Source organism: Pristis pectinata, chromosome 38 (assembly GCF_009764475.1).
Source record: "Pristis pectinata isolate sPriPec2 chromosome 38, sPriPec2.1.pri, whole genome shotgun sequence".
In the NCBI taxonomy this organism is placed as follows: Eukaryota; Metazoa; Chordata; class Chondrichthyes; order Rhinopristiformes; family Pristidae; genus Pristis; species Pristis pectinata.
This window is the reverse complement of record NC_067441.1, coordinates 1,327,413-1,355,170: the sequence shown is the minus strand read 5'-3', so window position 1 is coordinate 1,355,170 and position 27,758 is coordinate 1,327,413. Positions and strand designations below refer to the sequence as shown.

At 56.2% G+C, this 27,758-nt stretch overlaps 1 protein-coding gene across 1 annotated transcript in view; it reads left to right on the top strand.

Annotated features, from left to right (window-relative positions):
- LOC127586963 (calpain-1 catalytic subunit-like) overlaps positions 1 to 27,758 on the top strand; it is a 56,866-nt gene that overhangs the window by 27,782 nt on the left and 1,326 nt on the right. The window contains exons 9-27 of the mRNA XM_052045016.1: positions 280 to 349; positions 6,187 to 6,305; positions 6,686 to 6,819; positions 8,331 to 8,499; positions 8,753 to 8,836; positions 9,630 to 9,715; positions 11,341 to 11,415; positions 12,290 to 12,450; positions 12,896 to 13,065; positions 13,394 to 13,405; positions 15,229 to 15,440; positions 17,109 to 17,148; positions 20,327 to 20,392; positions 21,741 to 21,798; positions 21,930 to 21,994; positions 23,098 to 23,166; positions 24,125 to 24,203; positions 26,532 to 26,648; positions 27,347 to 27,405. Of these exons, the coding sequence (XP_051900976.1) occupies positions 280 to 349; positions 6,187 to 6,305; positions 6,686 to 6,819; positions 8,331 to 8,499; positions 8,753 to 8,836; positions 9,630 to 9,715; positions 11,341 to 11,415; positions 12,290 to 12,450; positions 12,896 to 13,065; positions 13,394 to 13,405; positions 15,229 to 15,440; positions 17,109 to 17,148; positions 20,327 to 20,392; positions 21,741 to 21,798; positions 21,930 to 21,994; positions 23,098 to 23,166; positions 24,125 to 24,203; positions 26,532 to 26,648; positions 27,347 to 27,405 (1,845 nt within the window). The remainder of the gene's footprint in view (positions 1 to 279; positions 350 to 6,186; positions 6,306 to 6,685; positions 6,820 to 8,330; positions 8,500 to 8,752; positions 8,837 to 9,629; positions 9,716 to 11,340; positions 11,416 to 12,289; positions 12,451 to 12,895; positions 13,066 to 13,393; positions 13,406 to 15,228; positions 15,441 to 17,108; positions 17,149 to 20,326; positions 20,393 to 21,740; positions 21,799 to 21,929; positions 21,995 to 23,097; positions 23,167 to 24,124; positions 24,204 to 26,531; positions 26,649 to 27,346; positions 27,406 to 27,758) is intronic.

Below are 27,758 nucleotides of genomic sequence, written 5' to 3'. Positions count from 1 at the left end.
CTGGGAGCTCCTTCCAGGACCAATGAAATAAGCCCAGAGAACCTGCTGGCTGTTTGTGAGATCTTCCTGTGCATGTGCGGGAAGAGCTGGAACTCTGCGCTGTCTCCTCCGCGTCCCAGCCAGCTCCCGGTGGAATGACCCGTGGAAGCCGATCTGCTGGATGCCTAGTAGTCGGGTGGGCGGTTTCTCACCCCGCTCTCGGTGCCAGTGAGGTGGGAGGTGTGCGACCCTTGTCACGGTGCGGGGACCACTCACGAGCTCGCCCCTGTTTCTTTGCAGGAGATCTGTTCCGACCCCCAGTTTATCCTGGATGGAGCGACTCGGACGGACGTCTGCCAGGGATCCTTGGGTATGAAAATGTGCCATGCCATGCCTCATTCCCACTCCCTCAGCTTCCGAGGCTCACGGGTCCAATCTCCTCATGGGAATTAGGAGCAGGCCATCCGGCCATGAGATACAGGAGCAGGATTAGGCCATTCGGCCCATCGAGTCTTCTCCACCATTCAATCACGGCTGATTACTTTCTCAACCCCATTCTCCCTGTAACCCTGAACCCCCTCACTGATCGAGAACCTGTCAGTCTCTGCCTTAAATACACCCAATGACTTGGCCTCCACAGCCGTCTGTGGCAACGAATTCCACAGATTCACCACCCTCTGGCTGAAGAAATTCCTCCTCCTGTCAGTTCTAAAGGGACGTCCCTTCATTCTGAGGCTGTGCCCTTGGTTCCTGGACTCCCCCACTCTCCACATCCACTCTATCCAGGCCTTTCAGTATCCGGGAGGTTTCAGTGAGATCCCTCCTCATCCTTCTAAACTTCATCGAGTACAGGCCCAGAGACATCAAACGCTTCTCGTACATTAACCCTTTCATTCTCGGGATCGTTCTTGTGACCCTCCTCCGGACCCTGTCCAATCCTTCCTTAGATACGAGGCCCCTCAATTCTACCCCAATGTTCAACAAGATGACAGCTGATCTGATGGTGACCTCGACTCCACGTTCCCACCCACCCACCAGTAACCTTTCACCCCCATGCTTATCCTCTCCCCCAGCCTTAACAATATCCAAAGACCCTGCTTCCACCGCCCTTTGAGGAAGAGAGTTCCAAAGACTCACCAGCCTCTGAGAGAGAATATTTCACCCCATTCCTGTCTTAAATGGGCAGTTTCTTGTTTTTAAACAGTGACCCTTGGTTCTAGATCTCCCCCAGGAGGAACATCCTCTCCACACCTACCCTGGGGAGATTCGTGAGGATCTTGTACGTTTCAATCAAGTCCCCTCTCACTCTTTTGAAAATCCAGTGGACACAAGCGATCCAGTCAACCTTCCATCATAAGACAACCCACCTGTTCCAGGTATTAATCTGGTAAATCGTCTCCCAACTGCTTCCAACACATTAACGTCTTTCCTTAAACTAGACCTAGCCTGTCCACAGTACTCCAGATATGGTCCCACCAATGCCCTGTGTAACTAACCTGTAACCTCCTTACTTTTGTAATCAAGTTCCCTCACAATAGACAATAACATTTTGTTAGTGTTCTTGGTTACTTGCATACTGGTCCTGCATTAGGACACTCCGATCTCTCTGCATCTCAGAGCTCACGCCCTCTCTCACCGTTTAGAAAATATGCTCCTTTTTTAACTTTTCCACCAAAATGGATGATTTTCACATTCATTCCAGGGCTGTGGGCTTCGGAAGCTGAGCCAGCATTTGGTTGCCCACCCCATAGTTGCCCCTGAGGAGGTGGGGGTGAGCTGCCTTCTCGAACCGCTGCAGCTCTTGAGGTGAGGGTGTCCCCACGGTGTGGTTGGGGAGGGAGTCCCAGGATTTTGACCCAGCGACAATGAAGGAACGGCGATATTCCAAGTCAGGATGGTGTGGGGCTCGGAGGGCAGCTGCCAGGGGGTGGTGACCCCCGTGCTTCTGCAGCCCTTGGCCTTCCGGCTGCGAGAGGTGGTGGGTTTGGAAGGTGCCGTCTGAGGGGTCTCGGTGAGTGGCTGCAGTGTGTCCTGTAGACAGTACGCACTGTGTCAGTGGAGTGAGTGAGTGGGTGTGGGTGGGGTGCCTATCGAGTGGGCTGCTGTGTCCTGGATGGTGTCGAGCTTCTTGAGTGATGTTGGAGCCTCACTCACCCAGGCAAGTGGGGAGTGTCCCGTCACACTCCTGACCTGTAGCTGGTGGACGGACTTTGGGGAGTTAAAGTTTCACAGTGTCCCACGTTATATTCCTTTCCACAGATCTTTGCCCACTCACTTAAGCTACCTGTAGCCTCTGTATCTTCTCTTCACATCTTCCTTACCGGTGAGGTCGTCAGCAGGTTTGGTGCCTACACTTAGAGCGCTTCCACCCTGAGCCTCGTCCTTTGGCAGGGAGATGGCCATGGTCCCTGGCATCACCCAGAGAAGGCTGCTTCCTCGGAAGGAAGGATGCCATCCATCCTGCCCTCTCTGCCCACATTCGAGGCACACCTGACACTCTGCACAGCTCCTCTCACACACGCGTCTACAGCCCGGAGCGCCCGAGGTTGTAGGTTCGAGGCTCCGTGAGAGCGGAGAAGTGACTTGCCTCACCTCTGCTCTGAATGGGTGGCTTCTTGTGTGTAAACACTGACCCACCCCGCCAGGACCCTTCAGGGTTTTGTACATTTGAATCAAGCCCCCTCTTATTAGAACATAGAACACTACAGCACAGTACAGGCCCTTTGGCCCACAATGTTATGCCAACATTTTATTCTGCTTTATCTAACCCTTCCCTCCCACATAGCCCCCCATTTCTCTATCATTCATGTGTCTATCTAAGAGTCTCTTAAATGTCCCTAATGTCTCTGCCCCCACAACCTCTGCCGGCAGTGCGTTCCACACACCCGCCACTCTCCGTGTAAAGAACTTACCCCTGACATCCCCCTTATACCTTCCTCCAATCACCTTAAAATTATGTCCCTTTGTGTTAGCCATTGTCGCCCTGGGACAAAGTTCTTCTGAACTCTTGGGGGTACAAGTCCAAGTTGCATGCCCTGATGCATGGTTTCAACCGGAGATGTCGACAATTCCCCCAGCAGTAGTGACAGATCCTGAATGTACTCAGTCTCTTTCCCAGGGTTGGGCAATCAAGCACTGGAGGGCATAGATTTAAGGTGAGGGAGGAGAGATTTAATGCAGCATTTGGCCCAGATCCCTCCAAACCTTTCCCCTCCATGGACCTGTCCAAGTGCCTTTTAAATGTAGTTAATGTACCTGCCTCACCCACTTCCTCTGGCAGCTCGTTCCATGTACTGACCACCCTCTGGGTGAGAAAGTTGCCCCTCAGGTCCGCTTTAAACCTTTCCGCTCTCACCTTAAACCTGTGTCCTCTAGTTCTTGATTCCCCAACCCTGGGGAAAAGACTGTGCGCATTCACCCTGTCCATGCCCCTCGTGATTTCCTGAATGACTGACCCCTCATTCTGAGACTGTGACCCCCCTGGCTCTCAACTCCTCGGTCAGGGACACATACTCCCCGCATCCACCCTCCTCTCTGGAGAGAAGAGGCCCAGCCTGCTTAATCTCCCCGACGAAAGACACTATGATGCTGGAGGAACTCGGCAGGCCAGGCAGCATCTGTGGAGAAAAGCAGGCGGTCAACGTTTCGGGTCAGGACTGCTGAGTTCCTCCAGCAGCATTGTGTTTTTTATGCAGATTCATCTGCAGTCCTTTGTTTCTCTGCTTAATCTCCCCGCTGTACCAGGAATTATGATCACTGTAACTGCTGGGAGCAGCCTATGACCACTCCAACACTGAGGGTGAGGAGGAATTTCTTCAGCCAGAGGCCGGTGAATCTGAGGGATTCATTGCCACAGACGGCTGTGGAGGCCAAGTCATTGGGTGTGTTTAAGGCAGAGATTGACAGGTTCTTGATTGGTCAGGGGGTTAAGGGTAACTGGGAGAATGGGGTTGAAGAAATCAGACGTTATTGAATGGTGGAGCAGATCGATGGGCCGAATGGGCTAATTCTGCTCCTATGTCTTATTGTCTTGTGGGGCATTAATTAACCCATTCTTATTACACAGTACGAGACCCAAAGTATCTTAGAACATGGAACATAGAACAGTACAGCACAGAACAGGCCCTTCGGCCCACAATGTTGTGCTGACATAGCTATTCCCTCCTACCTACAGAATGCCCAGATCCCTCCATTTTCCTCTCATTCATGTGCCCATCCAAGCCCCTCTTAAAAGCCCCCAGTGAATTTGTCCCCACTACCCTATCAGGCAACACATTCCAGGCATCCACCACTCTCTCAGTAAACAACGTACCCCTCACGTCTGTTCTGAACCCACCCCCTCTCACCTTAAATGCATGCCCTCTGGTATTGGATCGCTCAGTAATGGGAAAAAGATATTGCTTGTCCACCCTATCTATGCCCCTCATAATTTTATACACTTCCAACAGATCACCCCTCAGCTTCTGCTGTTCCAGAGAAAAGAGCCCAAGTTTGTCCAGCCTCTCCTGATAGCACATGCCCTCTAATCCAGGCAGCACCCTAGTAAACCTCCTCTGCACCCTCTCTAAAGCCTCAACATCCTTCCTATAGTGAGGTGACCAGAACTGCACACAATACTGTAAATGCGGCCTAACCAGAGTCATAACTTCTTGACTCCTGTACTCAATACCCCGATCAATGAAAGCAAGCCTTCCATAAGCCGCCTTAACCACCCTATCTACCTGTGCAACTTTCAGTGAGCCATGGACTTGCACCCCAAGGTCTCTCTGCTCTTCAACACTGTTGAAGGTCTTGCCTCTTGACATTAGTCCTACCGAGGTGCAACCCCTCACATTTATCCGGGTTAAACTCCATCTGCCATTTCTCTGCCCACATCTGCAACTGATCTGTATCCCGCTGTATCTGTCGTGTGTTCCCTCTTCATGCTTTGCAAAGTCAGCAGAGTTCACCGTGACTACTGTATTAACCTTGTTACACGAGCCTCTAATTTTCTGAATTATACTGTGCTGGTTATACTGCTATAATTTCAAGTTCAAGTCTATTGTTACGGGCACACACCCAGGGTATAAATGCCATGAACATTACCCTGTTGCAGTAGCAGCTCAGTACATTACAGACATAAGTTAACATAAACTTCAATTAATATTTAGCTTACACGACCAAAATAAACTAAACGTAACGATGTCAGTGCAAGTTGAGAGAGAAAAGGAATCTAGTCCGAGGCAGTGTTGGGGTTCTTCAGGTGGGTTCTAGACCCTGACGGCAGTGGGGAAGAAGCTGTTGTTGAACCGTGAGGTGTGGGGTCTTCAGGCTCCTGTACCTCCTGCCCGATGGCAGCATCGAGAAGAGGGCACGGCCTGGATGGTGGGGGTCCCTGATGATGGATGTTGCCTACCTGAGACATCGCCTCTTGTAGATGTCCCCCGACAGTGGGGAGAGCTGTCCCCGTGATGGAACCGGTTGAGCCCCACTGCTCTCTGCAGCCCCTTGTGTTCCTGTGTTTTGGAGCTCCCACATCAGTCTGTAGGACCAGTCAGTAGGGCTTGTCCACAGCTCCCATCAATATTTCTGTTCCACCAACAGGTTTTCTGGGTAAACCTGTTTCTGGGTTTCTCTCTGTTCATATCCATCTTCCATTCCATTTTGCTCAACTGTTCTAAAGGGTTGAGCGTCCTGTTGTGGAAGAGGAGGAGAGACCTCTCCTTTCATCTGTGACTGATGACATCTTGCTCGGCACCGAGGGCTGTCTCCAGGATGCGAGTCCCCTGGCTGTCTGGAGGTCGAGGCAGCAGATTGTGAGTCTCCTGGGGGACGCATCTGATCCTGGGGCACCGATAGATACTCGGCTCTCTTCCTTGGGGCCCTGGGACACCCGTGGTCAGACCCTTCTTGGTGAAACCCACGGGCACCACCCAGCCCTCTCTTGCCTCAGCCTCTAGCTCCTGGCTCTCCCCTCCTCTCCCTCACCTCCCCTACCCTCCAACCCTCGGCCCCCCTCTCTCCCACCTACAAGTCGCCATCCTACCCCTCCTCCCTTCCCTCTCCCCAACACTCCCCTCCTCCGCACTGCACCCCTTGTCTCTCCCCTCCCCTCATCCCTCCTCTTCCCTTACCATCCAATCACACTGCCCTCCCCTCCAGCCCTCAGATTGTCCAGCAGCCCCTCTCCAGGAGTTCAGTCTGATTGTCCCCCTCCCTCCCCTACAGGTGACTGCTGGCTACTGGCGGCCATTGCCTCCCTGACCCTGAACGAGAAGGTCCTCCACCGAGTGGTGCCTCGTGGTCAGAGCTTCCAACAACAGTACTGTGGGATCTTCCACTTCCAGGTACCGGGGGGAGGGGAGGGAGGTGTGGGAGTGGAGTGAGGGTTGGAGAGGGGAGGGAGAGGGAGGGTTGGGGAGGGATGGCTGGGGAGGGGGAGGAGAGGGTGTGTTGGGGAGGGAGGGTGTGTTGGGGAGGGAGAAGGAGGGGAGAGAGAAGTAGGGTTGGGAAGTGAGGGGGAGGGTGTGTTGGGGAGGGAGGGGGAGGGTTGGGGAGGGAGAAGTAGGGTTGGGGAAGGTGGGTTGGGGAGGGAAGGAGAGGGAGGGTTGGAGGGAGGGTTGGGGAGGGAGAATTGGGGAGGGTTAGAGAGGCTGAGATGGGGAGGGAGAGGAGGGTGGGTCAGTTTGGGGAGGGTCAGTGAGTGACGGTAGGACTGTGTCCGCAGTTCTGGCAGTTCGGTGAGTGGGTGGACGTGGTGGTGGACGACCGTCTCCCGGTGCAGAATGGGAAGCTGGTCTTCCTGCACTCGGACGCCCGCAATGAGTTCTGGAGCGCACTGCTGGAGAAAGCCTACGCCAAGTGAGTGCCCACGCTCTCCCCTCCCCTCAGTCCACCTCCCCTCACTCCCTCCTCCCTCCCTCCCCCTCAATCCCTCCTCAATCCCTCCTCCCTCCCCCTCAATCCCTCCCCTTCTCCGCCTTCCTCCCCTCCTCTCGCCCCCTCTCTCCCCCCCACCCCTCTCCCGCTCGCCCCCTCCCTCCGCAGCAACTGCCTCACACCCCCTGCCACACAGGCCACCTGCCGCTCCAGGTGTGACCTCTCCAACGGCCCGGACCCCTGGCACTGAACTCCCCGTCACCAAGCCCCCCAACCCCACCTTCCTCCCCCCCCCCCCACCCACTGCCTCCCTCACCCGGTGCAGGGTGTCTGCGGGGAGCCCAGGCCGACATTGGTGCCTCTGTGCCCCAGCACGGACCGTTGACCATTTGGGCAGCTCTGAGGCACCGGAGCAGAGTTTCCGCAGGACATTGGTGGGGCGGGGGCTGGGGGCGGATCGGGGAGGGTGGGAGCTGGGGGCGAGGCGGGCGGGGGGAGGGAGGTTGATCTTCAGTGACTCCCTCTGCCCCTGGGTCCTCTGCTGTGGGAAAGGCTGCCGCAGCTGTTCAGTAACGTCACGCAGCCCAGCGGCAGCCTGACTTCAGGAGGCTGGAATTCCTCGCAGCCCCCACCCCCGCAAGTCTGGGTGTCAAATACACAGTCGGCTTCTGTCGGAACAGGACGGAAATAACCACAGGCAGGGTGGAGACGGAGAGAGAGATGGAGAGAGAGAGAAAGACAGAGAGAGAGAAACCTCGCAGCGTGTGCGACACGGTCTGTCTCTGGCACCACAGACCTCAGCACCCAGGACTTCAGGGGAGGGCGAGGGCTGTGGGACAGGCTCCCTCTCTGGGCACCAGCTTCCACTGAGATCACTCCGTTTCCGGCGAGTTTCACCCCAGCCCTATCCTAACCTGATCAACCCCCTCCCATACACCCGTCGCCATTCCCTTCCCCCCAGACTGGGAGCCGATCAGCCCACCGCCCCCCACCCCCCGGCACAGAGGGAACTGGAGTCCCCGGGGGAGACCCACGGGGTAATGGGGAGAACGTGCAAACCCCACACAGACAGACAGTGGTGGAGGTCGGGATCGAACCCGGGTCTCTGGGGCTGTGAGGCAGCGGCACTGCCCATCGCTCAACTCCCGATCCGCATCTCCCTCTGTTACTGACCCCCGAATTACCCCGTCTGCCCCAAACCTGCCCCCTTCGTCCCCACCCCCTCCCCATCACCCTCTATCCCCACCCCTCTGTCCACCCCCTCCCCAAATCCCCTCCCCCCATGCCCTCTCCCCATCTACCCCGTCTCAGCCCCCACCCCCTCTCACCCACCCCACTCCCTCCTGCCTCACCTTCTCACACATCTCCCTCTTGTGTCCCTCCCATCCCCTCCCTTAACCTCATGCACCCCCCACCAACCCCTCCCCCACCCCATCCCCCCACTGTCACTCACCCCCATCTCCCCCCCGCCCCCTCCCCCCTCGCCCCCACAGGGTGAACGGCTGCTACGAGGCGCTGTCGGGAGGCAGCACCTCGGAGGGTTTCGAGGACTTCACAGGAGGAGTGACCGAGATGTACGACCTGCGCAAGTCGCCCGCCGACCTGTTCGGAATCATCCAGAAGGCACTGGAGCGCGGATCGCTGCTGGGCTGCTCCATCGATGTGAGTTCCGTCTGCCTGGGGGGGTGGGGGGTCCCTGCTCCCCCTGCCTCCCCCCACGGGGGACCCCGAGACCAGTGGAGGGGGCAGGGGGTGGTCTGAGTTCGTGTGGGGGGTGGGGGGGGTGGGACGCTGGCCAGAATGTCCCGTCGTCTTTTCATTGAGGGTCCCTCCTCACCGCCCCTCCCACAGCGCGGCGTTCCCCCCTCACCCTCTGGGTGTTGGGCAGTGTGTGACCCGTCTCCTCTCTCCACAGATCACCAGTATGTTCGACTTGGAGGCCGTGACCTTCAAGAAGCTGGTCAAAGGTCACGCCTACTCACTGACCGCAGCCAAAGAGGTGAGAGTCCCGTCCGTGGTCACCTGCGTGCCATGGAGAGCGAGCGCCGTCCTCATTGTAGTCAATGTCTCGCACACACACCCTCGCGTGTACACACCCTCACACGCGCGCACACTCCTTTCCACACACACTCCCTCTCCCTCTCTCTCTCTCTCTCCCTCTCTCCCCCTCTCTCTCTCTCTCTCTCCTCTCTCTCTCTCTCCTCTCTCTCTCCTCTCTCTCTCTCTCCCCCCCTCTCTCTGTCTCTCTCTCTCTGTCTCTCTCTCTGTCTCTCTCTCTCACACACCGTACTCTTCACATTGAGACCAAAACGCATACACATGGATAGAAGACCAGTCCGTACAGATGTATGCATTGCTTGGAGCTGATAGTTGTACAGACAAACACACGCGTAGACCAATACATTCACACAACATGCAACCGCATTCACATCGAACAGATCCGCCCAGCCACTCACAGGGTGTGCCTAACTTGTTACTGGTATAATGTTATTACAGATTGAGACATGACGTACATCAGGCACACAAAGCGATCGCTCTGACATAATTTATCCAGAACTTGACCACTGCAGAGTCCCAAGGAATTTGGACTAGAGTTATCCCACTGTATGATATATGGACTGTTTCACAGGCACGCGCACGCACACAGATGCACTGAACCCTCACTGGGAGACAGGTCACGCGCGCGCGCACACACACACACCCCCCCCGAAGCGAGTAGCCTGTGACCTGTGACGATCCCCCCACCGAGCCCTGTTTACTGGTGGCTGATTCAGGACCCTCTCTGCCGGCAGGTGCGGTACCGTGGAGGTCTGGTGAAGTTGGTGCGAGTCCGCAATCCGTGGGGGAACGTGGAGTGGACGGGAGCGTGGAGTGACAAGTGTGTGCAGCCTCTGGCCGAGCATAGTCCCCGCTGAGCGCAGTCCCCACCTAGAGTGGCTTAGTGCGTGGGAAATCGTGTCTGACGCATTTGATTGAGTTTTTTGTTTGAAGAAGTGTCCAAGAGGATCGACGAGGGCAGGGCAGTAGACGTTGTCTACATAGACTTTAGCAAGGCCCTTGACAAGGTTCCGTGTGGTAGACTGGACCAGAAGGTTGGATCTCATGGGATCCAGGGTGACCTAGCTGATTGGATACAACAAGAAACTCTAGATGCTGGAATCTAGAGCAATATACAAAAAGTGCTGGAGGAACTCAGCAGGTCAGGCAGCATCCGTGGAGGGAAATAAACAGACAACATTTCAGGCCGAGACCCTTCATCAGGACTGGAAAGGAAGAGGGCAAAAGCCAGAATAAGAAGGTGGGGGGAGGGGGAGGAGTACACGCAGGCAGGTGACAGGTGAGTCCAGGTGAGAGGGAAGTCCGGGTGGGGGGGGGAAGGTAGGTGGGTGGAACTGGCCTGGTGGAAGGTGGGAGTGGAGGGTTCACACAGAGACACGAGATGCTGGGATCTGGAACAACACACACAAGATGCTGGAGGAACTCAGCGGGTCAGGAAGCATTGTAAGCAGTTGATGCTTCAGGTCTCCCGAAATGTCGACTGTTCATTCCCCTCCATAGATGCTGCCTGACCTGCTGAGTTCCTCCAGCAGTCTGAAAGTAGAGGGTTGTTTGTCAGATTGGAGGCCAGTGACCAGTGGTGTTGCGCAGGGATTGGTGCCTGTTTGTCATTATACTAACGACTTGGATGAGCATGTAGGTGGAATCATTCTGTGTGTGGGTGTAATTCTGAGGTACACGGGCAGGAAGCTGGAACAAGCATTGAACCTGGACGATCTGCCATCATCACGATAAGTGGAGAGCAGGTTTGTTGGGGTTAATGGCCTCCTGCTCCTAATTCCTGTGTCTGTGGAAAGGGAGACTGGCTGCCCCTTGTCTCGTCGTCACATCGGTCAATAACCCTCGTCAAGTCATTGAGATTATTGTCGTGTGCACAAGTGCGGTGAGGTACAGGTGCAATGAGAACCTTGCTTGTAGCAGCATCACAGGCGCGTAGGTACAGACCACACGTAGAACGTAAATTATACGTACCATACAGTGGAAAAATAAAGACTGAGCAAAAGCAAGACCTTAGTGCAGAAAGCACAAAGACACAATCCGAGACAAGTCCACGGCGGTGCGAGAGGTGGTCCGTAGTGTTCTGTTGCTGAGGCAGTGATCAGGGTTGTGGCGGTCAGTTCAAGAACCGAACGGTTGAAGGGAAGTCGCTGTTCCTGAACCTGGTGGTGTGGGACTTCAGGTTTCTGTACCTCCTGCCCGATGGGAGTGTGAGAAGACGGCACGGCCCGGATGGCGGGGATGACAGATGCCACCTCCTTGAGGCAGCGTCTCCTGTAGATGCTGTCAGTGGTGGGGAAGGCTGTGCCCGTGACGGACCGGGCTGTGTCCACCACTCTTGCGTTCCTGTGCAGCCTCTTGCGTTCCTGTGCGTTGGAATTGCTGTACCAGGCCACGGTGCAACCCTTACACTGCTGGTAATTCCACCCTTGTCCCGTTTTCCCACAGTTCCAGTGAATGGAACCACATCGATCCAGCCCAGTGCAGGGAGATGCAGGTGAAGCTCGAAGACGGAGAGTTCTGGTGAGTTTACGTGTGGCTCTCCTTGGGATGTAGATAAGAGGCTCACGTTTCTAAATGTTGCTTCCAGCAGTAACATCGTCAGTTTTGAAGATGCTGCAATGTTAGATATTATTGTAGACCTTATAAACACTCTGCACCGTCCCGTCACACACTCCCGGGGTCAGACACAGGGTGAGGCTCCCCCCGCACCGTCCCGTCACACACTCCCGGGGTCAGACACAGGGTGAGGCTCCCCCCGCACCGTCCCGTCACACACTCCCGGGGTCAGACACAGGGTGAGGCTCCCCCCGCACCGTCCCGTCACACACTCCCGGGGCGGGGACAGCACAGAGTAGGCACAAAGTAAAATTTACTCCCTGCACTGTCTTGTTAATTTACCATTTGAGAACTCTGGAAGATGCATCTGGTGTGTGAGAAGTGTCAGAGGGACTCTGCGTCAGTGATGCGAGAAAGTATTTGTTTGTGCTGCATAGTGAGCAAAACCTGACAGTAACCGTGTGACCCTGTAGGGGAGCCTGGTGTGCGTGTGTACGAGTGCTCTGTCCAGGTGTGAGCATGGTGTGTTCTTGTGTCACAGTGAGAGTGACTGTGAACTTGTGGACGGCAGTGAGGGGTACTGTAGGTGTTGCTCGTGTGTGAACAGTGGGGGATGGTATGAAAGTGTGATCAATTGTGCACAAGTGTGAAGGGTGTGTGTTCACATGGGAGCCGACCATTCGGCCCACTGTGTTTTCTCCCCCATTTAGTGAGGTCTTGGCAGCTCTGCTGAGTGAAGGCAGCGGGTGTGCCCAGCGAGGTGTGTGCGTGCGTGCGAGTGGTGAGTATGCCTGCACCCCCCATGTTAACTGCCCCCGCTCCTCCTCCTCCTTCCCAGGATGTCTTTTGCGGACTTCCAGAGGGAGTTCAGCCGGTTGGAGATCTGTAACCTGACGGCAGATGCACTGGACTCCAGCAAGATGCACAAGTGGAGCACCTCGCTGTACGAGGGGGCGTGGAGGCGGGGAAGCACGGCCGGAGGCTGTAGGAACTACCCAGGTACGCAGCACATGTGTGTCCCCTGCCTCGCCCCTCCCTACACACCTCGCCCGTCCCTCTACACCGTCCCATCACACACTCCCGGGGTCAGACACAGAGTGAAGCTCCCTCCACACAGTCCCATCACACACTCCCGGGGTCAGACACAGGGTGAAGCTCCCCCCGCACCGTCCCATCACACACTCCCGGGGTCAGACACAGGGTGAAGCTCCCCCCGCACCGTCCCGTCACACACTCCTGTATAGTATATGTATGTAGGGAGCACTGTGGGAGAGGTAGTACTGAGGCAGCACTGCACACTGGGAGTGGTGGTGAGGAGGGAGTGCCGTGCTGTTGGGGGGGGGGGGGGGGGGGGGGAGGAGGGAACGATGTGCTTTGGGAGGGGCTTCTGATGGGACAGTGGGCGGGGCTCCACCTTGACTGACAGGCCTCTGTGCCTCTGCAGCCACGTTCTGGACCAACCCCCAGTTCAAGATCGAGCTGCAGGAGGCGGACGACGAGCAGGGGGGGCACGAGCCCACCTGCAGCTTCCTGGTGGCTCTGATGCAGAAGGACAGGCGGAAGCTGCGCAAGGCGGGCCAGGACATGGAGACCATCGGCTTCGCCATCTACGAGGTGGGCTCCCTAGACTGCGCCACCCCGCAACCACCCCCCCCCCCCCCCCCCACCATTCACCTGCCCCACGCTACCGTTGAGGTCAGGACATTCGGCCCCTCTATTCTGCTCTCTCCCTCGAGGCAAACACCAACCCCTCCCCCCGCCTCAGAAACTGGGTCCCCAGGCAATGTGGAGGAGAGGTACTGAGGCCAAGTGGCGGGGAAGGAGGCGTGCTGGCCAGAGGTTGGAGGTTGATGCGGCACGGGTGGGGTGGGAGGCCACTCGGCCCACATGGGTTATCACTGTATTTACGTGCCCGCCTGATTCTGTCTCTGCTTCCCTGCAGGTCCCTGACGAGGTAAGTCCACCGGCACAGCCGGCGCCAAAGGTTCCCCGCGGTAGGTAACGTCCTCCGAGGCTGTCTCAGGGGTGCGGGGGTGGCTGGGGGGGGATCTAGAGGGGTATTTGAAACGGGGTGCAGGGCTGGAGCTGGGGGCAGGGGATGAGGGTGAAAGGGGACCCTGAGCTTGGGGTTTGGTGGAGTGGGTGGGGAGGGGTTAGTGGGTTTAAACAAGGGATGGGGTTAAGGTGAGGGGCAGGGTTACGGCGAGGGGGTGGAGGTTACGGCCAGGGAGTGCAGGTTACGGCCAGGGGGCAGTGGTCACTGCGAGGGGGCGGGGATTACTGCGAGGGGGCGGGGTTATGGTGAGGGGGCAGGGTTTGTACAGCGTGCCTTTGCCAGGGACGAGGGGTGGAGGGGGGATTGTTGGAGGGTTGTGGGGCAGGTAGCGGTGGGAGGGGCAGTGTTGGCATCAGCTGCAATGGGGGTGTGGGGATGGTGGAGAGAGGCTGGGGGGGACGGTGAATAAGGTGACGGGTGGGACACCCATTGTTTTGGCTTGTTATTGCCCCACAGAACCTGCTTCTTCCTGCCCCCTCCTCTCCCCTCCCTCTAACTCCACCCCTCCTCACACCCCCCCAACCACCCCTCCCCTAACTCCTTCCCTCCCCTCTCCTTCCCTCCCGCCAACTCCACCCCCCCCTCCTCTCCCTTTAACTGCACCCCTCCCCACCTCCCCCAACTCACCCCTCCCCCCCCCCCCGACTTCCCTGAACGTTGTTGATGTCCCCACCTCATCCACTTGCTCTGGCAGATTCCTCGCATGTGGTCTGTTCCCCCCCCCACCCCAGTGTGAAGACATTGCCCCTCGGCTCCCCCCTCACCCTGAACCTCTGCCCCTCCTGCTTCATGGTTTCGGGCCTTTTCCTTTGTTCCAGGATTACAGCGGCTGCGGTATTTTGTGCCACACTGCATTGTTGTGTTATCCCTCCCCTCCCTCCGTGTCCCACCTCCCTCCGTCAGGCAGCTCAGCTGTGACGTACAAACCTCCCCCACCCTGTCCCACCTGGCACCACCTGCCCTCGTGCCAGTCCGTCTCTCGCGGGTCTCTGGCCGATCACACACACACACACGCCCTCGGTCCGCGCCAACCCTTCCCTTCCAGTGTTGGGGGACTGAATGTGTCCTCCATCCAATGGGCACCTTGGGCAGTGCAGCTCCCCCTCGGCACCGACCACTGAACCAAAACCGGAATTCCACACTCTCTGGGGATTCCATAGAACCCGGAACAGTACAGCACAGGAACAGGCCCTTCGGCCCACCATGTCTGTGCTGAACACGATGCTGAATTAAACTAAATCCCTTCTGCCTGCACGTGGTCCGTCTCCCTCTGTTCCCCGCACGCGGTCCGTCTCCCTCCGTTCCCCGCACGCGGTCCATCTCCCTCCGTTCCCTGCACATCCACGTGTCTGTCTAACAGCCTCTCAAACCCCTCTATCGTATCTACCTCCACCCCCACCCCTGGCAGCACATTCCAGGCACCCACTGCTCTGTGTAAAAAAAAAACCCGAAGGGGAATAAACCTGAAACGTTGACGATGCTGGAGGAACTCAGCAGGCCAGGCAGCATCCGTGGAGAAAAGCAGGCGGTCAACATTTCGGATCGGGACAGAAACATTGACTGTTTCTCTCTCCAGACGCTGCCCGACCCGCTGAGTATTTCCTGTTTTTATTTTGGTGCCTCATGAGGCCTCCCTACTTGTTCGCCCTGCTTCTTGGCCCTGCCCCAGATCTTTCTCCCCCACCCCGGGTGACCTGTTGCGCGCTCTCGCTGTGTTGCAGTACGTCGGACATTCCGCCGTGCACCTGAAGCGCGATTTCTTCCTGACTCATGGCTCGCGGGCCCGCTCCGAGCTCTTCATCAACCTCCGCGAGGTCAGCAGTCGCTTCAAGCTGCCGCCGGGAGAGTACATCATTGTCCCGTCCACCTTCGAGCCCAACAAGGAGAGCGACTTCTGCCTCAGGGTTTTCTCAGAGAAGCAGGCCCACTCGGAGTAAGTGCCCGGCTTGGTGGCAGCGAGTCCCTGGGTCTGTTCAGCCCACTGCTTTCCAAGTCCCCAGGCAGGACGTCGTGGGTTCAAGCCCCATCTTGGGAACTTCATCGCAATCACCTGGACTTATCCTTTGGGGCACAGGATGTGATTAAGCTGGGGAGGGGGCAGAAAAGGTTCATGGGGACATTCCCAGGACCGGAGGGCTTGAGTTATAAGGAGAGGCTGGACAGGCTGGGACTGTTTTCCCAGGAGTGTAGGAGGCTGAGGGGGGGTGACATTATGGAGGTGGATGATCACGGTCTTTCCTGCTGAGGGTGTGCCATGCTGTCAGAGGTACAGTCCCGCCATCGGGAATGTTTAGGAATGGGGACCAGAATTCCTCTCTTGTGCCCTGGCCGATATTTCCGCTGGTTTGTTACCATCGCACGCACCGAGGTACAGTGGAAAACTTAGTTTTGCACGTCATCCATACAGATCATTTCACCATGTCGGTGCATCAAGGTAGTCCAGGAATCTAGAGCAACACACAAACTGCTGGGGGAACTCAACGGGTCAGGCAGTGTCTGTGTAGGGGAGCGGACAGTCGGCGTTTCGAGCTGAGACCCGATGAAGTGTCCCGATCAAGGGTCTCGACCCGGAACACCGACTGTCCATCTCCATCCACAGATGCTGCCTGTCCCGCTGAGTCCCTCCAACGTCGTGTGTGTGTTGCAACAGAATGCAGAGTGTAGTGTTACAGTTACAGAGAGAGCGCAGTGCAGGCAGACAATAAGGTGCAAGGGCCACAACGAGGTAGATTGTGAGGTCAGGAGTCCATCTTACTGAACTAGGGGACCGTTCAACAGTCTTATAACAGTGGGGTAGAAGCTGTCCTTGAGCCTGGTGGGACGTGCTTTCAGGTTTTTATATCTTCTGCCCGATGGGAGGGGGGAGAAGAGAGAATATCCAGGGTGGGTGGGGTCTTTGATTATGTCAGCTGCTTTCTCGAGGCAGCGGGAAGTGTAGACAGAGTCCGTGGAGGGGAGGCTGGTTTCCGTGATGCACTGAGCTGTGTCCACGACTCCCTGCGGTTTCTGGCGGTCCCCACCAACCCCCAACCTCAGGTCACTGAGACGAGTTCTCTGATGGAAACACCAGAGACTTCAGCTGCTGGAATCTGGAGCAACAACCAATCCACTGGAGGGACTCAGCAGATCGGGCAGCATCTGTGGAGGGGAGTGGACAGTCGGTGTTTCGGGGCAAGGCCCGACGAAGTGCCCCATTGAAGGGTCTCGACCCGAAACACCGACTGTCCATCTCCCTCCACAGATGCTGCCCGACCCGCTGAGTCCCTCCAGCAGATCGTTTGTTGCTTCGGCTTCCCTGGTTGTCACGGAAGCTTGCTGTGCGCAGGTTGGCTTTGCGCTTCCAGGGGCTGTGAGGAGGGTTGTCCAGCGGCGGTGGAAGGCGCGACGCTAATGTAGCTTGTGAAGCTGGGTGATTTGCCCTCTCCCTGCGGCCCGCTCTCCTCCTCTCCTGTTACTGGTACATGCTGGTGCTCGAGGCCTGCCTGGTTCTCTGGGGTACGTGCGTGGGCCTGGACTGGCCGGCCGTGGTTATGGAGTGCCCCACGATATCCCCTCCCCAGTGCCTGGGAGTGTTAACCCTTGTCAATCTGGTCCTTTGCAGGGAGCTGGATGACATAATCAGTGCTGACCTACGGGAAGAGGTAAGGCCAGCGGAAATTTGGGGCTGGGCAGGGCTCGGGTTCATTCACTGACAGATCACTCCCTCCCCTGGGGTTGGAGGTGGTCAGTTCTTGGAGAAGGGAATGGGACGTTTCCCCCGTCAAGGCAAGGTACAGAGTAAAGCCATGTTTGGCAGCCTGCGTCCAACCCTTCACTTGGTCAACTAACTTGGTTTTGGTGAATGAATCCCAATTAATTCAAACTACTTGCAACCTTATTGCAACAACTTATATCAAATGCAAATAAGATAAGATATCTTTATCAGTCACATGTACATCGAAACACACAGTGAAATGCATCTTTTGCGTAGAGTGTTCTGGGGGCAGCCCGCAAGTGTCGCCACACTTCCGGCACCAACATAGCATGCCCACAACTTCCTAACCCGTACATCTTTGGAATGTGAGAGGAAACCGGAGCACCCGGAGGAAACTCACGCAGACACGGGGAGAACGTACAAACTCCTTACAGACAGCGGCTGGAATTGAACCCAGGTCGCTGGCGCTGTAATAGTGTTACGCTAACCGCTACACTACCATGCCTGCCCATACTGTCCAATGTGATTCCTGAATTCTATTGTTCCTTTAGGACCAATACTCACCCAAACTACCCAATATTTACATTGAAATAGGGGGGTCTCCTGTTGACCAAACAACTGATCCTTCTTCTCCTGGTACCGGGCATGGGGGTCTTCCTTTTGATAGTTGGTCTCCCTGAAGGCATTTCACAGCCGGTTCAGGATGGCTGGCACGAGGGTTCTGGTCAGAGTTAGCCGCCCCCTCACTTTCTGAGAGGAGTGAGCGAGGGATCCGGCTCCTCTCTCACGTCGGAGGAGGTTGACGGGTCTGGTTCTGGGGAGTTGGAGGCAGTTCTCTCAGCTGCCACCAACGGCACAGTCTCACTTCCCCTTGTCCTGCGGGATTTGTCAGCGCGGATCATTTGCGAGAAATATTCTGGACTCTTGGTCGGTCATTGGCGGGTGGGTTTGTAAAGTCACAAGCATGGAAACAGGCTTTTCGGCCCAACTGGTCCATGCCGACCAAGATGCCCCATCCAAACCAGTCCCATTTGCCTGCATTTGGCCCATAACCTTTGCTATCCATGGACCTGCCCAAGGGTCTTTTGAATGTTGCTATTGTACCTTCCTCTGGCAGCTCGTTCCATGTACAGACCACCCTCTGGGTGAAGAAGTTGCCCCTCAGGTCCATTTTAAATCTCTCCCCTCTCACCTTAAACCTGACCCCTCTAGTTCTTGATCCCCAACCCTGGGGAAAAGACTGTGCGCATTCACCCTATCAATGCCCCTCATGGTTTTATACATCTCTGTAAGGTCACCCCTCAGTCTCCTACACCCTAAGGGGGCTTGGAGGGATATGGGCTGAACGCAGGGAATTGGGACTAGCTGGGTGGGCACCGTGGTCAGCATGGACTAGTTGGGCCAAAGGGCCTGTATCCGTGCTGTGTTTCTCTATGACTCTATTCCATAGAGTCCCAGCGTGAGTCGATTCCAACCGTCTGATCTACCCCCGTCCACTCGGCCGGAGTAGAACATGGAACATTACAGTACAGGCCCTTCAGCCCACAATGTTGTGCCGACATTTTATCCTGCTCTAAGATCTATCCAACCCTTCCCTCCCACATAGCTCTCCATTTCTCCATCGTTCATGTATCTATCTAAGAGTCTCTTAAATGTCTCTAATGTATCTGCCCCCACAACCTCTGCTGACAGTGCGTTCCACACACCCACCACTCTCTGTGTGAAAAACTTGCCCCTGACATCCCCCTTATACCTTTCTCCAATCACCTTAAAATTTTGTCCCCCCGTGTTAGACATTGTCGCCCTGGGAAAAAGTCTCTGACTGTCCACCCGATCTGTGCCTCTTATCATCTTGTACACCTCTATCAAGTCACCCCTCATCCTCCTCTCCAAAGAGAAAAGCCCCAGCTCACTCAACCTCTCCTCATAAGACATGCTCTCCAATCTAGGCAGCATCCTGGTAAATCTCCTCTGCACCCTCCCTAAGGCTTCCACATCCTTCCTATAACGAGGTGACCAGAACTGAACACAATAATTGCTCATTGGACACGGGTCCGGAACACGTCCTGGGGAGCCGGTCCCACACAACGCGAGCTGTCCCTTGGAAGCCCTCCCTGTGCTGTTCCACACTGCCCGGAGATGTGTCCTGCACTTCCTCGCCCTCATCTGCTGTCGGGACATGCCCCGGCATTCCGTTCTGTCGTCTGGCAGCACGGGAGGTCTCCCAATGCGGGAATCCTGCCCCCCTTCACGTCAGGGACCTGGGGTGGAGCGTGCGGCACAGAGCATTGACGCGCGACGGGTTTTGCAGTTGGTTCGCGAAACTCCAGGTCACACCCGCCATTTCCGCAGCCCGGGGGGGAGTCCGTGCTCGGTATACACGCCGAGTGTGAGGGGTCGCAGCCCCCATTGGAGTGTTCGAAGGGGCTGCTCGTCGGGTTCTGGCTGCACTCCAGCCCCACACCCCTGATCTTTGGTCACCTGCTGCAGAGAGAGAGGGGGTTGGGTGGTCGGTTGGGGGATCTCCTCTTCGGTCTCCCCTGGGCCTGGCCACAGTGGGCACTCACGTTCTGCCTGAGCCGACTGTCCACCCCTCTTCCCAGGATGTGTCTGTGCCTGGGTGTCCCTGGGGGGGTGGGGGAGCCCATGGGTGTCCCTGGAGGGGGAGAGGGAGCCTGTGGGTGTCCGGAGAGGGGAGCCCGTGGGTGGGGGGTGTCCCTGGGGGAGGGGGGAGAGGGGTGGAGCCCATGAGTGTCCATCGAGAGGGAGCTCGTGGGAGGGGAGACCCCGGGTGTCCCTGCAGAGGGAGCCCGCAGGTGTCCACGGAGAGGGAGCCCGTGGGAGGGGAGCCCGTGGGTGTCCCTGCAGGGGGAGCCCACGGTATCCATGGGTTCTCTTGAGACTTCTGGGACCGGTGGGGTCACGGGAGCTGGAGTGTGTCCTGCGTGGGGATGGTGGTGTTGCAGTTAGAATTCTGACCAAAATGATGTACCTGCTGTGAACGTTTATTGCAGTAAGTGTGTTGGGGAGAGGGGTGCGGTTGGTGCTGCAGGGGAGGGGTTGCTGGTTGGACCTGGGCAGAGTTCTGGCTCCCGTTTAACGCTCCTGACCCCTCTCGTCTGCAGGAGGAAGTTCCCGAGCACCAAATCGATGAAAAGTTCAAGAGCCTCTTCCGACAGCTGGCTGGGGAGGTGAGTGCGAGGGTCAGAGGGCGTGGGTGAGGGTCACAGGTCAAGTGTTAGACCCTTGGTGAGAGGGAGCTTGGCAGGGGTGTCTAGGTCGCAGGGGGTGAGTCAGAGTTTGGTTTCCCCATCAGATTAACGTGGAATACGGAACAGTACAGCACAGGAACAGGCCCTTCGGCCCACCATGTCTGTGCTGACCACAATGCCAAATTAAACTAAATCCCTTCTGCCTGCACACGGTCCAAATCCCTCCATTCCCTGCACATTCACGTGTCTGTCTAACAGCCTCTTAAACCCCTCGATCGTATCTGCCTCCACCCCCACCCCTGGCAGCCCGTTCCAGGCACCCACCACTCTCTGTGTAAAAAAACTTGCCCCACACATCTCCTTTAAACTTCCCCCTCTCGTCTTAAATGCATGACCTCTAATATTTGACATTTCTACCCTGGGAAGCAGACTCTGCCTGTCCACTCTATCTGTGCCTCTCATAATTTTATAAACCTCTATCAGGTCTCCCCTCAGCCTCCACTGCTCCAGAGAAAACAACCCAAGTTTGTCCAACCTCTCCTTATAGCTCATGCCCTCTAATCCAGGCAGCATCCTGGTGAACCTCTTCTGCACCCTCTCCAAAGCCTCCACACCCTTCCTGTAATGGGGCGACCAGAACTGCACACAATGAATTCAGGGGGTGAAGGGAACTTCTCCTCAGGTGCTTGGATCATCTCACAGGGAGCCGGGACCCATTGTGGATGCCATCACCAGAGACTAGACCCACACAACAGGTGCCATTACCACAGGGAGCTGCAGCTCCTGGGGAAACCGTCAGCTGGGCTATTCGACAACCTGAACCTTCACATCTCTGCTGTCAGGGAGCTTCACAAGAGTCCCGAACCCAAGCTTGAAGCCAAGACACATCGGGAGGTGTTGGGACAACACTTGGTCACAGGGGTTTGAATGGGAAGAGAGGGGTGGGGGGGGTGGGGAAAAAGAGAGAGGGTCTAGGGAGGGAATTCTGGAGCTTGGGGCCCAGGCTGCTGAAGTCACGGCCATTAAGGGGTTACAGAGACGGGGTGGGTGTAGGGGCTGGAGGGGGTCATAGAGACGGGGAGGGGTGTAGGGGCTGGAGGGGGTCACAGAGACGGGGAGGGGTGTAGGGGCTGGAGGGGGTTACAGAGATGGGGAGGAATGTAGGAGCCAGAGGGGGTTACAGAGACGGGGAGGGGTGTAGGAACCAGAGGGGGTTACAGAGATGGGGAGGGGTGTAGGGGCCGGAGGGTGTTACAGAGACGGGGAGGGGTGTCGGGCACCGTTTGCTCTGAGCTGCTGACAGGGAAACGTTCCTCTCTGTCCACAGGACATGCAGGTCACCGTGAAGGAGCTGCAGACCATCCTCAACCGTGTGGTGAGCAAACGTAAGCATCACTCCCTCCCCTCCCCCGTGGACACCCACTGCCCCACCTCCCCAGACCCTCCCCCGTGGACCCCCACTGCCTCACTTCCCCAGACCCTCCCACTCCTTACTCTGCTGCCTCCTTCTACCTAGACAAGGACCTGAAGACGTCTGGCTTCAGTCTGGATTCCTGCCGCTGCATGGTCAACCTCATGGATGTATCCTCGCAAGTGACCCACGCAGCACCCACCACCCCCCCCCCCCCGCCCCCCCAGCCGGCCCGCGTAATGCAGGCCCGCATTTGCACTTCTCCGACCAGTGCTGGACGGGATCGCGTGCAGCAGTGGGGTCACTAGAACGGTGGGCGGTGTGGGGGAGTCTGTTACCTTTGGGGGTCGGGGTGGCTGCATTTAGTCCAGATGTGCAACCCGTGGGAGAATGTACCTCTCCAGATGTGCGAGCTGGTGTCTGACGTGTGCTCCAGGTGTGAACACTGATGGCAGGTTAACCAGATGTGGAACCATCCCCAGATGTGGATTCAAAGTTGGCGGGGGAGTTAACTCCGAGGGCGAGCCTGGTGTGTGGGAACGTTAACTGCAGATGTGTTCTGGAAGAGTGTGTCACTAACTCCAGATGTGGGCAGTGTGGGTGGGGGTTATCAGCTCCAGATGTGGGGTCTGTGCGTGGGGGGCCTTAATTCCACAAGTGGAACTTGCTGAGGCTAGATGTTAATTCCAGATGTTTGACCTGTGTGAGAGATACTTTCAGGTGTGAGGTCTGTGGGTAAGGGCCATTGATTCCAGATGTGCCTGTGGGTACCAGGTGTGAGACCTGTAAATGTGAGGCTTTAATTCCAGATGCAAGTGACGAACCTCCAGATGTGGATTCTGTGGTTGAGCATTAAATCCAGGTGTGGCATCTCTGTGGGTGCCAGAGGTTTGATCTACGGAGTTGAAGCAATAATTCCAGATGTAAAGGGCGGAATAGATACATTAACTCTGGATGTGAGATCCGTGGGCGAGGGGTAATAATTCCAGATGTGCTCACAGATGCCAGATGTGGGGTCTGTGCTGGGACATTAATTTCCAGATGTTGAAATCATGGGTGAGATGCATTAACTCCAGATGTGGGGTCTGCAGTTGGAGGGCTTTGTCCAGCTGTGGAGGCGGGTGTATCCAGATGTGGAGCCTGTGGGTGGGTGTATGCAGCTGGGAGACCAGGGCTTGGGGTTCAGGATGTTGCCAAGTCCCAAGTGCACCGTGGAGGGATGGGTCTACCGAATAGTCCGGCTGTTTTCTTTAATTTTCGACCCGTTAACCAGCGAGATGGAAACGCGAAACTTGGGCTGACAGAGTTCAACGTCCTGTGGAACAAGATCTGCAAGTGGCTGGTGAGAGCAGAGGTTTTGTTTTAACCTTTTACCCAAATAGCCCCTTCTCTCCTACGGACATGGACTGTTACCCCCACAGCCCCACCTGGCCCGTTGAGCCTGCTCCACCATTCAATAAGATCACGGCTGATCTGGCCATGGACTCAGATCCACCGACCTGCCTTCTCCTCAGGGAACGGTACACCATAGGAACAACTCACCATGTTGTGCTGGATGAATTAAACTAGTAACTAAACGTATAATTAAACTAATCCCTTCTGCCTGCACTCTGTCCCAATCCCTCCTTTCCCTGCACATCCATGTGTCTATCCAAGAACCTCTTAAACCCCTCGATCGTATCTGCATCCACCCCCACCCCTGGCAGCCTGTTCCAGGCACCCACCACTCTCTGTGTAAAAAAACTTGCCCCACACATCTCCTTTGAACTTACCGCCTCTCACCTTAAATGCATGCCCTCATTTCGACCCTGGGAAAAAGATTCTGGCTGTCTACCCTATCTGTGCCTCTCATAATGTTATAAACCTCTATCAGGTCTCCCCTCAGCCTCCACCGCTCCAGAGAAAACAACCCAAGTCTGTCCAACCTCTCCTTATAGCTCATGCCCTCTAATCCAGGCAGCGTCCTGGTGAACCTCTTCTGCACCCTCTCCAAAGCCCCCACACCCTTCCTGTAATGGGGCTTTGTTCACCAGGATGAACGCAATACTCCAGATGTGGCCTAACTAGAGTTTTACTTCCAGTTTTATGTCCTGTGTGTTGTCTGCACCTGTGCGCCTGTGATGCTGCTGTAAGTTTCTCACTGTACCTGTACCTCACCGGACTGGTGCACAGGACAGTAAACTCGACGTGAAGATCAGCAGAGAGCAGAGCTGGGACACCTGGCGTTCCCTCTGGCTCAGCTGTCAGTGCTGGAGGTGAGAGGTGGGTCTCCGACTGACCTTCCTGATATCTCCCCACAGGTTACTTTCCGGCAGTTCGACCTGGATAAATCTGGGACAATGAATGCCTATGAGATGAGGTTGGCTCTGGAATCGGCAGGTACGGCACAGTCAGGGCACTGGGCACCCACGGTCCGCCGGCGGTTTCGGGAGGGGATGCGGGCGTTTCCCGGTCAGGCATGGATGCGGGCATCGCTGGTGCGTGGGCGCGGTCCCCATCCTTACCACATTACAGTTGTGACAGGAAACAACAGTGTGACTCTGTGGTTGTGTGTGTGTGTGTGTGTGTCTGTCTGTCTGTGTGTGTGTGTGCAGTATGTCTGTATAGTACGTCTGTGCGTGTGCAGTATGTGTGCATGTGTGCACAGTATGTCTGTGCGTGTGCTGTGTGCGTGTGTGCACAGTACGTGTGTATGCGTGTGCAGTGTGTGTACTGTATGTATCAGAATCAGGTTTATTATCACTGACGTATGTGGTGAAGTGTGTTGTTTTGTGGCAGCCATACAGTGCAAGACAGAAAATTACTCTTAAGTTACAAAAATAAATGAACAGAGCAAAAGAGGACTAACGAGGTGGTGTTCATGGGTTCGTGGACCGTTCAGAAATCTGATGGCGGAGGGGAAGAAGCTGTTCCTGAATCGTTGAGTGTGGGTCTTCAGGCTCCTGTACCTCCTCCCCGATGGTAGTAACGAGAAGAGGGCATGTCATTAAGCCATGTGACCCTATCCACGCCCCTCATGGTTTTATAAACCTCCATAAGGTCACCCCTCAGCCTCCTTTGCTCCAGGGAAAACAGTCCCAGCCTGTCCGGCCTCTCCATATAACTCCAGCCCTCCGTTCCCGGGAACATTCTTTGGAACCTTTCTCGCACCCCCTCCATCCTTCCTGTAGTACGCTGACCAGAACTGCGCACCAGAACTCCAAGTGCGGTCTCACCAACAACTTGTACAGCCGTAGCATAACGTCCCAACTCCTGTACTCGACTGATGCAGGCCAGCATGCCGGTCACCTTCTTCACCACCCTGGCTCCACTTTCAGGGAGCTCTGTACCTGTACCCTTGGGTCTCTCTGCTCTGCAACACACTCCAGCACCCTGCCATTCACTGTGTAGGTCCTGCCCTGGTTCAACTGACCAACGTGCAGCTCCTCACGCTTGCCCGGTTAAATTCTGTCTGCCCTTCCTCGGCCCACTTCCCAGCTTCATCAGGATACTGTTGGATATTCGACAACCTTCTTCACTGTCCACTGTGCCACCAACTTTGGTGTCATCCGCAAACTTATGAACCACGCCACCGACGTTCTCATCCAAATTGTTAACATAGACGACAGACGACCGTGGTCCCAGCACCGATCCCTGCGGCACACCGCTGGTCACAGGCATCCAGTCTGTAAACCTCCCCTCCACTGCCTCCCTCTGAGTCCTCCCACCAAGCCGGCTCTGTATCCAATGGGTTCAATCGCTCTGGATCCTGTGAACGAGTGCTGGGCATGTGTACAGTGTGTATGGGCATGTGTACGGTGTGTATGTGCGTGTGTGTTTGAGATTGTGCAGTGTGGGTATGGGGGGCTGCGTGCACAGATTGTGTGCACATGTGCCGGTCTACACTGGGGGGGGGGGGGGGGTCGGCTGTGGAGAGGGTCATCAGCTTTAAATCCCTGGGTGTTAACATATCGGACGACCTGTCCTGGGCCCAGCACGTAGATGCAATCACAAGGAAGGTGCGCCAGCGTCCGTACTTCCTCAGGAGGTTGAGGAGGTTCGGCTCGTCACCGAACACTCCGACAAACTTCTGTTGGAAGTGTCCTGACTGGTCACGTCACGGTCTGGGACGGCAATTCGAATGCACAGGAACGTAAGAAGCTGCAGAGAGTAGTGGACTCAGCCCAGTACATCACGGGCACATCCCTCCCCACCATCGGGAGTATCTACAGGAGGCGCTGCCTCAAGAGGGCAACGTCCATCATCAAAGATCCCCACCATCCGGGCCGTGCCATCTTCTCACAGCTCCCATCGGGCAGGAGGTACAGAAGCCTGAAGTCCCCACACCACCAGGTTCAGGAACAGCGACTTCCCTTCAACCATTTGGTCCTTGAACCGACCGGCACAACCCTGACCACTGCCTCAGTACAGCAACACTTTGCACTTTAGACTTTATTTTGTTCCAATTGTGTTCTTTCTTGTAAAAACTGTGTGTAATTCCTGTTTTTCTTGTGAATGCTGCTTACCTGATGCTCTGTGCCTGTGATGCTGCTGCAAGTTTTTCATTGCACCCGTGCACATGGCAATAAACTCGACATCCGACTGACTGTATGGCTGTGTGGGAGTGCACGGAGGGTGTGTGTGTGTGGGAGGGGGCTGGGGGTGTGTGCAGGGCGTGTGCTGGTCACTCCTCCCATTTCCCCTGAACTCTCCCCCTCTCGTTTTCAGGCTTTAAGCTGAACAACCAGCTGCACAACCTGCTGATCACCCGCTATGCCGAGCCTGACCTCTCCATCAACTTTGACAACTTCATCTGCTGCATCATCCGGCTGGAGACCATGTACCGTGAGTCCCGCTGCCCTCACACCTCTCCCTACCCCCAGCCCCGCTGCAGTGAGCAACTCGCGGCTATTTGACTGCAGCAAGCATCGCAGCCAAGCCAAGCTGATCTGATCCGCCAGGGTCTCCCTCTGGGGAAACTAACTCCCATTAGTAACTGGCGTCCCACACAGGAAGGTTCTTCACCCCACATCCCAGTTTCCGGAATTTCTGGGACGTTTGTGTGCTCCGGAGACCCGGGTTCCATCCCGAACTCTGGTGCTGTCTGTGTGGAGTTTGCACGTTCTCCCCGTGACTGTGTGGGTTTCCCCCGGGTGCTCCAGTTCCCACCCACGTCCCAATGACGTGCGGGGTCGGTGGGTTAATCAGCCGCTGTAAATTGCCCCCCTAGTGTGTGGGTGAGGTGTAGAACCTGGGGGAGGGGTGCAGTTGGTGGTAAGGTGGGGATGGGATGATTTGCAGGGGTACAGGGAAATGGGGACTGATGGGATAGCGGCTCTGGGAGCCAGCATGGGTTCAACGGGCTGAATGGTTATATGACTCAGTGAGTGTCTCCTCGCTTGCTGATGGTGAGAGGTGATACCGAGCAACACACAGCGGGAGGGACTCAGTGGGTCGGGCAGCGTCTGTGGGGGGAAACGGGCAGTCGGTGTTTGGGGTTGAGACCCTTCACCTGGACCTGAGCTGTGGCGGGCTTGTTGCAGGGTCCTTTGTGAACTTGGATACGGATCGTGATGGGACTGTGACCTTCAACGTGTATCAGGTGAGCGCTGATGTGGCCTCTTGTTCCTCTCTGTAACCTCTCTCGCTCTCTGTCGCGCTCTCTCTCTAGCTCCCTCGTATGTGCTCTCTTACACAAGCATGCTCTTTCTCTCTTGCGCACGCATCCTCTCTCTCTTGCACACTCTCTCTTGCACACTCTCTCACACTCTGTGTGTGTCTCTCTCTCTCTCTTTCTCTCTCTCTCTCTCTCTCTCTCTCGCATGCTCTCTCTGTTCAAATACACCGCCTAATCCAGCACGTTTGAAGGGGGTCAGTTGTGCACCCACAGTAACTGGTCGCTGCACAGATTGGTTTATTATTGTCACTTGTACCGAGGTCCAGCGAAAAACTTGT